The 14,386-nt window shown below is 34.6% G+C and overlaps 1 protein-coding gene across 1 annotated transcript in view; it reads left to right on the plus strand.

Moving 5' to 3' along the window:
- Positions 1-563: 563 nt before the first annotated feature.
- Positions 564-14,386, plus strand: part of tmem184ba (transmembrane protein 184ba) — a 20,507-nt gene continuing 6,684 nt past the window's right edge. Inside the window, 7 exon segments of the mRNA NM_001017718.2 lie at positions 564-943; positions 3,031-3,252; positions 6,000-6,165; positions 11,925-12,015; positions 12,836-12,911; positions 13,447-13,538; positions 13,623-13,792. Of these exon segments, the coding sequence (NP_001017718.2) occupies positions 935-943; positions 3,031-3,252; positions 6,000-6,165; positions 11,925-12,015; positions 12,836-12,911; positions 13,447-13,538; positions 13,623-13,792 (826 nt within the window). The 5' untranslated portion in view covers positions 564-934.

Consider the following 14,386-nt stretch of genomic DNA (forward strand, 5'->3'; position numbering starts at 1 on the left):
GAGCATATCAATATCCTTTTTAAATATGACAAAATGTTTAACAGGATATAATTTATGAATTAGTTTTAAGGATATTTCTTTTATTTTATTTGTAACAAAAAAATCTGAGGTAATGACCAAATACTTTCCCATTTAGGAATTCTTGCTACATTTTTATAGAGCTAGGCTTGGAAACAGCTTGGTTTAAAAAAGAGAGCGAATAGATTTGTTATTTTTGGAGTGTGAAAAGCAAATTTTACCACACATTGTATCAGCTAGATTGATGGGCATTTGAGTCCAAGCTACATCTCTAAATAACGAAACAATATTAAAATTCTAATATTATTACCTTATTTAGAGATGTAACTTGGGAAACAAGACAAAATTCCTTGGTATTTACAGGAAAGTTAAAATGTACAAGGAACTCATCATACGTCATAAGATACCCTTGAGTGTTAAACAACTGACAAGCTAAAACATGCATAATTCCTCAAATAAATAAAACGCGTCGCTTGAGTAGCGACTTTTATTATGAAGTTTCCAAAGCTGTAACGGTAACCCAGCGTAGAAAAAAGAAAAAAAACGGGGCAGCTTGTTGTCGTGGACTTCACAGCCGCTTCAGACTTTTATCCTCGTTAAACTAATCCTCAAGAGATTTGATTCAACGGCAAGAGGAGTTGGGAAAAGAGAAATTTTCTTTCAACGGTAGTTAAGCTTTTACTGTATGCAAAACCTTTAGAAGAGTCTCGGAGTACAGCGTAACGGACAAATACACGGCGAGTTACTACATGGGAGCAAATATAGGAGGACGGAGCGCAGATTTTCCAGCTCAGATCAACGGCGCTGGAATATAAACATGGATGACGGGCAGCAATGATGGCTTTAAGGAATTGAGGCCGACTCGCTTCTCCTTTGTTTTTCTTTGTTAAAGGCGGATGATTTTACATCTGCGTTTATGTTATTGGTAAGTTACTGACCGTTACTTTGTTTTTGTATAACGTTACTAATTTTGTAAACTGTGAACAAGAGTGATCTAACAGTTAACGAACTCTTACAAATACTGTCGACGTGTAACGTTTACATGAAAGATGAAAACTGAAGACAGCAAGCATATTTTAAAGTGTTTTAAAATAAGAAAATGGTCGGTTTAAATTTTAAAAATGGTTTAAAACCCTCTTTTTAATTAAACCCCTATGGTTTTCTTTCTCCACAGTCACTAACGTTACTGTCTTTCATTGTTCTTTTCCTATACGATGAACACATGACTCAACGTTGTAACATCAAGAATATAACTAACGTTACATCCTCTAGCGTTATTTTTGATAAAGAACACAAAACGGCTATAAAATGCAGAAGCTTTAGCAAATATGGAGAAAACTAATTATAGGGCTTTTCAAAATCATGAAGAGACCTTTCAATCTGGTGTAAACAGTGGATTTGTGAGGTAAACATTAAGACACTCTTTAGTTCTTCATACTCTCTAAAAGCAGCAATCTACATGTATTTAAGCCAGATTTACTTTTGACGTGTTTTGTTAAGTTTGTAGTTTTATTTTAATGTAAATGTGACGCTTATTCATTTGTAGCACAAGTCATGAACAGAAACCATTACTCTCAAACTTAAACACTTATGTTTATATATAATTAACATATTCAAAATCATCTGTGTGTTAACAGTTCAGTTGTGTTAACTTTGTATGGAAGTTTCACCTCTCAACAATTATCTTTACACACTCAAAGTACACATTACATGCATTTTCTGGCCTTGTTTTGGCTATTTTTTAATAATAATAATTCAACACTAAGTTTCAGATTGCTGGAGAATACACCAGTACATCTGTATCAGCCACGGGAATCTGTTTCACTAAGAGTAATGTAAGTTAACTACAGAAAATGAAGTGAAAAGATGGAAAACTAGTTCAGGTGAGATTGGTAAAATAATTTTATTCTGCAACTATCCCTTGGTAATTTTATTTTTGGCCTAACACTTTACTGTAAGTTCTCATTTATTAACAAATGAATTATTTCCTTGGATTAAGCTGAAAGAAAATGAATGGATGAATGAATAATTATTTCATTAAAAAATATCAACTATCAAAGAACGGTGTATATAGTTTTTTAAATAATAATAATAATAAATAAATAAATTAGACATTTAAACAGGTTAGATTGCGTTAATTAATATTTAAATTTAATCTTAAATGAGTTTGTAAATGCTGACATTACCATGAACTAAGAATACTAAATTCTGTAGGATTGTTTATTGTCGTTTCATGTTATTTATTATTATTATTATTATTATTATTATTATTATTATAAGAAGGTAGCTGGTTCGAGCCTCGGCTGGGTCAGTTGACTCCTGTGTGGAGTTTGCATGTTCTCCCTGCGTTCTTGTGGGTTCCTCCGGGTGCTCCGGTTTTCCCCACAGTCCAAAGACATGCGGTACAGGTAAATTGGGTAGGCTAAATTGTCCAGTGTATGAGTGTAAATGAGTGTGTATGGATGTGGCGACCCCAGATTAATAAAGGGACTAAGTCGAAAATAAAATGAATGAATTAATTATTATTATTATTATTATTATTAGTGAATGAAACCTCATTTTAAAGTGTGTGTTTTTTTAAATACCTCATTTATTTTCTTCATTTAACTCTCACAAAAAAAATTATGGCTGCTCAACCCTGAAACACAGGTATCCTAATCTAGTTTTTGAGTTAAAATATGAGTTGGGAAGGAAGCTCAAGAAGGCAGAATTAAAGTCATCCATTTCAGTCTGTCATGCATACACAATAAAAAGAAATGATTGCTCACTATTTCTATTTTATCGTAACTTTGTTTAATTTTTTTGATTGCCCACAATATTTTTTTATACAGAAATGATACATGATTATATGGAAATTATTATTATAGTTTTTTTATTATCCTTGCTTTCGTCTAATTTGTTTTTTTAGCATTTCATGGTTCCACTACATCTCATATCACATTCTCAGCATATTTGTTCCTCATGTTTTAAAACCATTACTGATTTTAGCACCTAATCTCTCTGATTTAGCAGCTTTTAAGACGTGACGTGCCATTGGCTGATCATTTTGGGGAGGAAATTGTGAGCATGGCTCCTGGCTTGCTAGCCACAATGGCTCCTGCTGGGCCCAACATCTCCTGGCTCCCAGACGCCCCTCTGCTCACGCCAGAGCAGCCCATATTCCTGATGACGACCACAGCCCAGGCAGTGTCAGGCTTTTTTGTGTGGACGGCACTTCTACTCACCTGCCACCAGGTACTTAAAGCGTCATAAAACCCCCTATCCCAACTGTGTTCACTGTCAGCTGCTATAATGTGGAAGGGTAGAGTGTAGAAAGAGGAAGGGGTTAAATAAAATAAAAAACAACAACTAATTTGCACGTAAGCAAAACAAAAACATGCACACTGGTGTGATGGAAAGTGCTGCCGTGAGTAACCACACTGTGATTTTGTAATTATAATAATTTTTCATACTTAATAGACTACAGTGATTCAAACCAGCACTTTATAATAAATAAGTGTTGTCACTGAACTGGAATTCGTTATTAGTCGGTACTGGAATTTTAAAAACATTCATTTACCACTAACATTTAAGCGCTGTTGAGCGTGTTCTTAAACACCGCTGATTTGCTATTGTGTTCACATGCTCAGCAGAACTGACTGTATTTAGACGTGAAGACCATCAGTTCATCGATCTCACTGCTGTTGACTGAGTGTAACCACAGCGACAGGGACATTGGAAAAGATTCAATCAATTCATCAGTGGGTTGCTCATAGACAGACCAGCTGATTTTTGCAGCTTTAAAACGCTCCAGTGTCCCTGTATCTGTGGTTATGCTCAGTAAACAGCGATGAAATTCGGTGAACTGATGACCTTCATGGCCAATTAGCGATGTTTACTTACGCGCTTAACAGCGCTCAAATGTAAGTGTGAAATGAACGTCTTTAAAATTTCAACGGTTCCAAATTCCAGTATTGTGACACACCATAATAAATATGTTTGTGGAAACACTCAAAGTCAGATGACATAATGTATACTCCCTAGTCTTGGAGACATACACCATGTCCTAACTAACTACATGCAATGCAGTGTTGTCACACTCGATAAAAGCTATTTTTTACATCTTCAAAGGAATTCTTGTTCTGACACCCATGATAAGATCATGCAAAGTTTCTAATTTAGAAATGGGTTCTGTTTCTGTATTGTTAAGGCGGAAACAAGAGCATGAATTTCTATGACAACACTGATTGTGTTAAATGTTTCCAGTCAAAAAGTTTCCAGCTTAGAAATTTTACAACCCTCCTCCTCCGTCCAAAGCCACTCCTCCTTAAGCCATGAACATGTGAACGCGCACTGATTAGATATAACACTAGATCATGTCAGTCACTAGTTAGAAAACTCTTTAGACAAGCACTTTATCAAGGCTAGTTGTTGGCAGGCCAGCGGTAGCAGGAATTACATTTCCCCAAAACTTTGTCACAGGCTGTCACTGTTCAAAAATGAACAAATGTGTAAATATAAATCAAACTCCACTTCAGTAAAGCTGGTTAGGCGGAAGAGCATATTTACTTATGTTTTGTTATTCAACTAAATATAAATTAGATCAGAAAAGGGTGAGTGCTAAAAACAAATATCCTGCCATCTTTTTACATTACACGTACAGTATGTTTATGTTACCAAGACAACGAGTGACTTTTCATTTTCAGTTGTGCTCGCCGATTCTCGTACATTGCTTGTTTTCTTCTCCTCTTACACTTGAACACCTAAACGAATGCTCAGGTCTATTTAACCGACTGTATTATTGATGCTGTAAAAGGTACTCCATGAACTTGAAAATAGCCAATCTTTTGCTGGAAGTTTTCAGTGGCTGAACAACACTACCATGCAAAAACCCATTCATAAACAAGAACATAGTCTACATAAGCTTTGCGTGGCTAAAAGAACTACTTCAGCCGTGGTGTCATCCTTCAGATCTTTGTTTTGAACTGCATATCGTCATTTCCCTTCAGCATGCAAAAATAATGATATTAATTCAGGGTTTTGAAAAGTTTTGATTCTGCATTTTTGGCAAAAGCCCTTTCAGAAACAATCTTTCTCTTCATGCATACAAGGTTACGTTGGTCTTTCAGAAAGAAGTTCAGGTTGATGCAGAGTTTGCAGGATGACGTTTCTCACTCTGTCAGCGGTAGATCTGTGCTGCACGTTTGTGCGCGAGTGACGTATCTGTCTGCGTAAAGGGGCTGCGCAGAAATGTAAATTTGTTGACAGACAGTTTGAGTAGCCTGTCGAAATTGAGTAATTTGCCGGTCCGACAATATTTAATTGAAAGAACATTTTTTAGTTTTATGCCTTATCCAGAATATAAAAATTCTTAAAAATACATTTAGATCATTTACTTTAATCAGCACTATTGGAATGTGAAGAGACTTTCAACCAGCACAACAAACATGTTTCTGAAGACAATCACCTACTGCACCTTTAATTTAACTTATTTCTTTTTACAAATTTAAGTGGATTGAACTTAAAACAATGAAGCTGTTCCCCAAAAACTCAAGAATTGTGTTTTAGTTTAAGTAGTTTAACACACAGCACAACATTTGGAGTGTAGCTTGAATTTTTGACCACCATTTTATGTGACATTTAATTAAAGCAGCCTCACATAGTTTAACATGATCATTAAACTCAAATTGCAAACCAGCAGCAGTAACTCTTTTTGTAACTTTATTAATGTTAATGAGGTTTAATATTATTATAAAATTATTTTAAATGTATCTGTCATGGCACATCTGGTAAACAAATTAACAAATAAACACCACATTTTGTTGTTTTTTTCATAGCAGAAAAACAAATTTACATTTAAAAATGAAAAAATAACCAGCTTTCACTTGCTAATTTATGAGTCATATTACTTTTTTTACTTATGTGTTTTACAACCCTTAATTCAGACTGTTTGTGTATTTCAATGTGTTTGACAATTGTTATTGTTTTTTTTTTTTTTTCAGATCTACATGCATTTGCGTTATTACAGCTCTCCTAAGGAACAGAGGCATATAGTGCGAATCCTTTTCATCGTACCAATCTATGCCTTTGACTCTTGGCTCAGCCTTCTCTTCTTTACCAATGACCAGTACTATGTGTACTTCGACACAGTCAGGGATTGCTATGAGGGTAGGTTCTCCTTCTTTCTGCTGTCTTTGCATGGGGAGCTGTAAACACGACACCTTTATAGCCCTTTTTCTAGCTGAGACCTGCATGAGCAGGTCTCTGGATCTGCGGCCTGCTGGGAGTTTCAGAAGCGATTGTTGCATAGTAACCATGTTTATGAAGCATCAGTGAAGCAGATGCACATGGATAAACTAAAAAACCAGGGGCTCGTTTGACACCAGACCAGTACAGCGAAGGGTTACTATTTTAACTGAAAGTACGAACGTCTTTTTTTTTTTTTTTTTTTTAACACATATAAGGGGAAAATATGGAATAAGAAAGAAAGAAAGAACAGAATAGAACAAACATCTGTTCAGGTGGATTGGTATTTTGCCTGGATATCTACCTGTAGAACACAATAAATAAAATACTCCAGACATTATTAAAATATAATAAATCAAGTGAATATAACTACAAAGTGTATATAAAGGTCAAATTTTGAAAACGTATCTCACATTTCAATATTAATTCATGAACATAACAATGTGTTTTAAATGATAATTAATACTGTAGATTTTTACCCTTTAGTGGACAAAAATGACTTATTAGTTCTAATAAATAATATAAAATTCTAGTTCAACTGCATTGTAAATTAAATATAAAATGAAATTCTATAATACATTTTCTAGTATTACATATTATTTAACAAATTGTCAAAGTCCAAATGCCATATTATGTTTAATTTACACATACAGTTGAAACCATAAGTTACATACACTCTAAAAAAAGGAACATAACCATTTTTTAAAAATGTCTGATGGTAAATCATACTAAACGTTTAATATTTTAGGTCTGTTAGGATCACCTAAAGAATTTACGTTTGCTAAATGCCAGAATAATAAGAGGATTTTTTATAAATTTTTAGACAGTCAAAAGTTAACATACATTTCCTTGGTATTTTTTAGCTTTGTTTTTAAACTGTATAACTTTGGTCAAATGTTTTGGGTATCCTTCCACAAGCTTCTCACAATAGTTTGAAGGAATTTTGGCCCATTCCTTCTGACAGAATTGGTGTAACTGAGTCAGATTTGTAGGCTGTTTTGCTCGCACAAGCTTTTTCAACTCTGCCCACAAATTTTCAATGAGATTGAGTTCAGGGCTTTGTGATGGCCTTTTCAAAACATTCACTCTGTCCTTAAAGCACATTTTAACTAATTTGGCTGTATGCTTAGGGTCATGGTCAGCTTGGAAGAGCCATTTGTGGCCATGTTTTAATTTCCTGGCTGACGTCTTGAGATGTTGCTTCATTATTTCTACATAATGTTCTTTCTTCATGATGCCATCTGTGCTGTGAATTGGACCAGTCCCTCCTACAGCAAAACAGCCCCACAACATGATCCTGCCGCCCCCATACTTCACAGTTGGTATGGTGTTCCTAGGCTTGTAAGCTTTCCCTTTTGTCCTCCAAATATAACACTGGTCATTATGGCCAAACAGTTCAATCTTAGTTCCATCAGACCACAGGACATGTCTCCAAAAATGATTATTTTTCCCAGTGTAATTTAGCTAATTGTAAAAAAGCTTTTTTTTTTTTTTTTTTGTAGATGATTCTGGCTCGTTGATTTTCCCATGTTGTCACAAAAGGAAGCAGTGTGTTTTAGGTTTTCCTTAAAAACTATTCTACAGTTGTGCATCTAATTAACTCAAATGTTGTCAATTAGCCAATTAGAAACTTCTAAAACCTTGACACCATCATCTGAGTTATTTCAGAGGCATAATAATCTTATTGTATGCAAACTTGACTTTCAAGAAAAGTTGTAGCAATTTTTCAAAACTATCTCTCTCATTATTCTGCTATCAAGCAGAACAGAAACAAATTTGATAATCCTAACTTAACTAAAAGTGAAAAGGTTTAGGCTCATTAACATCTGACTTTTTTTAAATGGTTATGTGCCTTTTTATACAGTGTATTTAAACTTCTGGTTTCAACTGTAAATAAATCTAGTTTCCCGAAAGACAGTCAAACATTTTCACCCATATTTTGAAATTTTATTTACACAATAGTTTATTGAAACATTAAAGAAGACACTTAAGGAGACAGTTAAATAGACTTAAACATTCATTTAATTTTTCAAGTGTAAAATGAGATGAAAGACCGTGTTACGAGCGCAAAAACTCCATAGAAAATACTGGAGTAAAATAAACTGTCATATTTTAACCACATGGTGGGGTAAAATGGAATTTAATGCAGTGCTTTTTGTCCGGTCTGAGACCCACTTTACATCGGATATCAATCAGGCAGTAAAGATCAATGATTTTTAAAGAAATCAGACTTTAAACAAGCAGTTTTATATTGGAAATACAGTTCACCGGAAGCACTGAGGCTGGCTGGCTGACTGAAATTAAAAGTCTGTGTGCGTATACCCTATTGCATTTAATGTCTTCTCAGTATATAAAATTAGTTTAATGTGATGCAGACAGAAAAATGGGATATAAAACTGTAAACTATAACTAAAACAACCTAAAAACTACACGCACATAAAAACAAAAAGTATTAAACTGACAAAAGCACAACAGAATTAATTAAACTTTACAATGAAAATTAATAGTGTCATAATATAATGTTTCATAACATAAACAAAATTTATAACACTAAAAATGTAAAAAATTAATAATTTAGTGCCATGGCAATATTCTGATATCTTTTTTCAGATGTTGTTTAGGGCGTTGGTAGTGGGAGAGGGAGACTAGTTAGCTGTCGTCACATTAACAAGAGCTTCAGCTGCACTGTGGCAGTCCTGACTCAGCAGCAACAGCAAACGCTGAAGATCAACTATGGCTGCAGGGTGAACGTGTTAAATATAGAGAGCAGCTCTGACCTTCAGTGTCACACGCAGAGAGAACAAATGAACCCTCACTGGGGATGCTGAATATTGGCTCAGTTTAGTTGCTTCACAAACGCATTTCTTGAAATGATCTAATTGAGTCTCTGAAGTGTCGTACTGTTTTGCTTGGTTTAATAGAGCCTCACAGCAAGGTTCTGAAAGTAAAAATCCTATTCATTTATTAAATGAAACTAGAAGTTTTAGAAGAAGGCACAAACACTTTTAATGACATGGGATTTATTTATTTTTTTTAATATCAATACTACTAGTAATAATAAAATTTAAAAAATTATTATACCATGCATTTAAAACTATTGTTAGTAAAACAAAAATTACAAAAATATTTTCATGCCATTCTTAAGTAATGAAATATGACTATTTTAATAATAAAAAAAAGACTTCACCTGAAGTTTCCATTCATTGTACTGCATTTCTGAGAATCCTGAATATGCATGATAACTTCACCAAAAATTAAGCAGCACAACTAATAGTTTTTTATTATTATTTTTTTGAGCATCAATTTATCATATTACAATCATTTTTGAACAATCATTTAGCACAGAAGACTGAAGTAATGCGGGTTTGTTCATTTACCATTGCTGCCATCTACCAAAATGTATAAATATTAGTTTAAATAGTAATTATTTTAAACTGTAATTATATTTTACAATTTGATTATCCCTTTTAAAATATATTTGAATCCAGTTGGTTCAATTTATTCCTTAGAACTCTTGAAATACTACAGGAATACTTGAAATTTGACAAAATACACCAAGGCTGTTGGAATGTAAATGTTCTGATGCTTCTAGTTTAGAATATTATGTGGTATGCTTATTTATTTTTATGGTAGTCTACTTTTTTTTTCCTCCTATGGCATAGTCAGACCATCACGAGGGATGTTTCACCATGCACTGCTCTACCATTGTTCCTACTGCTCTACCATATATATATATATATATATATTAAATAAATAAATAAATAAATAAATACAAACTTTAATCTCAATTTAATTTCTGTATACAGTCCATAAAGATATTTGTTGAGTTCTAAAAATAAACTATTCATTCATTTATTTTCTTCACATAAGTCTCTTATTTATCAGGGGTTGCCGCAGTGGAATGAACTACCAACTATTCCAGCATGTTTTATGCAGCAGATGCCTTTCCAGCCACAACCCATTATTGGAAATCACCCATACACACTCATACACTACAGCCAATTTAGCTTATTCAATACACTATTCACTCAGCCTATATTCAATAATAAACACAACAAAAACTGCCTGCTGATGCATGGGTAAATCTTCAAAGGGAACAGTGTACTTTATAACCTCATTCACCTCATCCTGCTTGCTGTTTCATTATCTAAACAATCAAAACATAATATAAGTCAAATTTGTTTCATTTTGATATTATGATTAACAGACTCCAAACAGCCTCGTGTAGCTGCATATTTATATGAGCATCATCTTCACTCTGCATATTTATAATAAAACAGGGCTTAAATATAACTGTCTCCTTTCATTTCCATTGAAAAGAATGAACTTTACCCTCTCTCTTTTGCAGAATATCAGTTTTAATAACCAATAATGGCCATTATAACAGTATAACGTACATTAAATTTAAACGATAAAAGTAAGCAATCAGTCAATGTGCAGAATCAGTGTACGTGGTTACATAAATTAATATATTAGCTTATCTTTGCACTCAGCCAAAACAGTTAACTGAGAACAAGTGATTCAAAAGACATACGAGTTGTTAGATAGAGACAACAAGATGAATTCAATATCACGTTTGACAACTATAGTGAGATGAGATCATCCAGCAGATGAGCTGTCTGACATGCACTATACTCTCACCTGGGGTTTATGCTCACCCGCGCCGAACTGGTGGCTGCAGCTCTTGGCAGAGTGTGCATGTGTGTGGTCACATGATTTGCGCTTTTAGCCGTGTACTACAATGAACAGAGAACTTTCCAGAATCGCTAAATGAAACACCGGTGTATTTCCCGGGATTTCCCTGCGCCTCCCTTGCGTTTTTTCTCTCTGACTCTCGAACATTTTGACAAATACACACAGACGACGCACGCTCATACAGAGCCCAAAATAGGAGTTTGTGATTGGGCCAGCCCAATGTCAGTAAAGAAAAGAACCAATGGGTTGCAGAGTGTCACATGGGCCGGCCCGGTCTATCTCTCCGGGAAAAAAAGCATCTACTTTCAGAGAGTCACAGATCACAGCAGCGTCAATTAATAAGGCAGAAGAAAACGATAGGCTGCTAAGCCTTTTATGGGCCGATCAGATCATAAGACGATGATCAGCCGGCCCAAAAAGTACGTCGGCCCACCGGGAAAGTGCCCGGTCTGCCAGATGGCCAGTCCGCCCCTGGTGACCCCTGATGAATCAAGGGACTAAGCCGAAGGAAAATGAATGGAAATTTCTGCTTTAAAGGAGTATATCACCTAAATTTTGCCTTTAATTACTTACCCTCCACATCTATTCATCCTTTGAGCACAGAAAAAGATATTTTGAAGAATGTAGGAACTTGGTAGGTGTTTACTTTCAAAGTATGATTTTTCTTACTATAGATGTTATTGACTACCAGTTTCACACATGCTTCTAAAATATTCACAACCAAGAAACTCAAAGATTTGAGGGAGTATATCATTCAAAATTATTGAATACATTTTCAATGTTTGGGTGAACTATACTTTTAAATTTGTTGCATTACCCAGACTCTTCAGGGTTTCACGATTCCACTATCGCTGAATTAAAAGCAAAATCAAGCTTTTAAGTTTTTTTTTTTTGTGAGATCTTGAAGGGACTGAGTACCATGTAGATAGAATTGCAGTTGTAGGGTGTTGGATGATAATTAAATACACTTTTCTTAATTTTTGCAGCGTTTGTGATCTACAACTTCTTGAGCCTTTGTTATGAATACCTTGGAGGAGAGAGTGCTATAATGGCCGAAATCAGAGGAAAACCCATCGAGTGAGTGTATTGTAATTATTTTTTGTGAAAGTTTTATTGATAAATGCCTTTAAGGCAGGATAGGACATTTGTTTCAAAAACATTTTTGTTATGCTGATTAAAATTCTCCTTGGATCTAAATAGCACTCATTAAGTGGTCAAATGGATTTCTGTATTTGAACCAACTGTGGAAGGACCAAAAAATGTCATCCAATCAAAATGTTTAGTCTGAACATTCAGTTCTTACCTGCCTGTCAGGATGTGGATTTGCATACCAGTGTGCATCATTCATGCAGACAGGTTCTGTCATCAGCGTTGAATATTCACCAACTGCAAGTACATTTAAAACAGCAGGGCGCTCGGGGCTTCATCATGCTGCTGGCATTCTAAAAAAATGTTGGATTACATAACTACCATCAGAATCATAGTTGACATCCACATTCTGTTTTCGCTGGTTTGAATGCATATTAAAGGGGTCATGAATTGCTTTTATGTTTTTTTTCTGTCCTGTTTTGACTTAAGGTGGATTGTAGACTCTAAATAAACACCCACTGGTGTGATTGGCTAACAGGTTGCATATTTCAATAGGACATCTGTGTACAGTAGAGTGCTATGACCTCTTATAGGCTAAAAGATCAAGGACATTTTGATTTCCCAGCTTATGACTGATTTTATACCAGGTGGAAAAAAAATTATTTATATATATATATATATATTTTATATATATATATATATATATATATATATATATATATATATATATATATATATATATATATATATATATAATGGTTTTTGATTTTGAGACGTTGAAGTAATAGCTTTAAATGTTTTGCTGCAGGTCCAGCTGTATATACGGAACATGTTGTCTTTGGGGCAAGACTTACTCTATTGGCTTCCTGAGATTCTGCAAACAGGTTTGCTTATTAAATGCCTTGCACAGTACTAGCTAATATTTGTGACCGTGGACAACAAAACTAGTGATAAGGGTCCCATAATGGTTCCAAGGTTTGGAAATTAACATTTATATATCATCCAATATCTCGTTTCAAAATCTGGAATCCAAGGGTAAAAAAAATGTAGTTATTGAGAAATTTAAAGTGCTAATCAATCTACATTTACGTGAATAATCGAAAGTGCACTTATACTATTATTTTAAATAATTATTTTTTATAAATGTAACATCTTGATGGAAAAAAATTGTACAACATTTCCTTATTAAACATAATCTTCACTTAATGAGTTTGCTATAATATCAAAAATCAGTAACTTGACCGCAGTTTTGGCGCACAAAAAGAACTGTGCAACAAGACTGGTTTTGTGGTCCAGGGTCAAGTTTCCCCCCTTTTTAATTTATTTTATTTATTTTTTTTTTTTGAGTAAGTTTGTGGTCCAGGGTCACATTTCCTCCCCCCATTTTGTTGAGCAATGTGCTTGTTTTTTGTTTCATAGGCCACTTTACAGTTCTGTGTGGTAAAACCCCTGATGGCCATAATTACAGTCATCCTGCAGGCTTTTGGCAAATATCGTGATGGAGACTTCAAGTATGTGCTTCTCCAAAAGTGCATTTGCATGGGTGTATTCAAAATCTAAACCTTGATCACATGTTGTTTAAATTGATCCCACAGTGTTGCCAGCGGTTACCTCTATGTGACCATCATTTACAACATCTCCGTCAGCTTGTCGCTCTACGCTCTCTTCCTGTTCTACTTCTCCACTCGAGACCTGCTCAGCCCCTACAGGCCCATGCTCAAGTTCTTCATGGTCAAATCCGTCATCTTTCTCTCCTTCTGGCAAGGTCAGCAGATCTTCTGCTACTAAAGGTTTAGTTTGCTCACCCAAATGTGCAATTTCCTTAGCATTTTCTCACCCTCAAGAAGTTCTAGACCTTTATGAGCTTCAAAATTTTTTATATTTAAACAAATGTTGGTAGCCTAACCAGTAGCCATTGACTTCCATAGTAGGAAAAAGTGCAGTTCCACACTAAGAAGTAAAAAAAAAAAAAAAAAAAAGAAAAGCTCCCTAGTTAGGGATTTTGTGAATGTTTTCATTTTTGGGGAAAATATATGTTTAACCCTCCAGCATATTTCATATTGCAGCTCTTAATTAAACCAATTTAGACACAAAGGTCTCATGTGACCCCATTTTTTTTTTTTTTTTTTACTTTGTTTTTATTTATACTTGTGTAATGCTTTTATTTTTGTATTTCCTGATTTATTGTGTCCAGATGGCAAACTTGCAAAAACTAGCCAAGTCTTGAACTGCTCAGATAAAGGGTGCTTTCCCACCTGAAGACTTATTTTTGTTCTTGGTGCAGTTCGCTTTTACATGGCAAAGTTTTTAAATGAACCAAAACAGTTAAAACAAGTCACATGAGACCACTTCATCCAGG

The sequence above is a fragment of the Danio rerio genome, chromosome 12 (assembly GCF_049306965.1).
Source record: "Danio rerio strain Tuebingen ecotype United States chromosome 12, GRCz12tu, whole genome shotgun sequence".
NCBI classification, from domain to species: domain Eukaryota; kingdom Metazoa; phylum Chordata; class Actinopteri; order Cypriniformes; family Danionidae; genus Danio; species Danio rerio.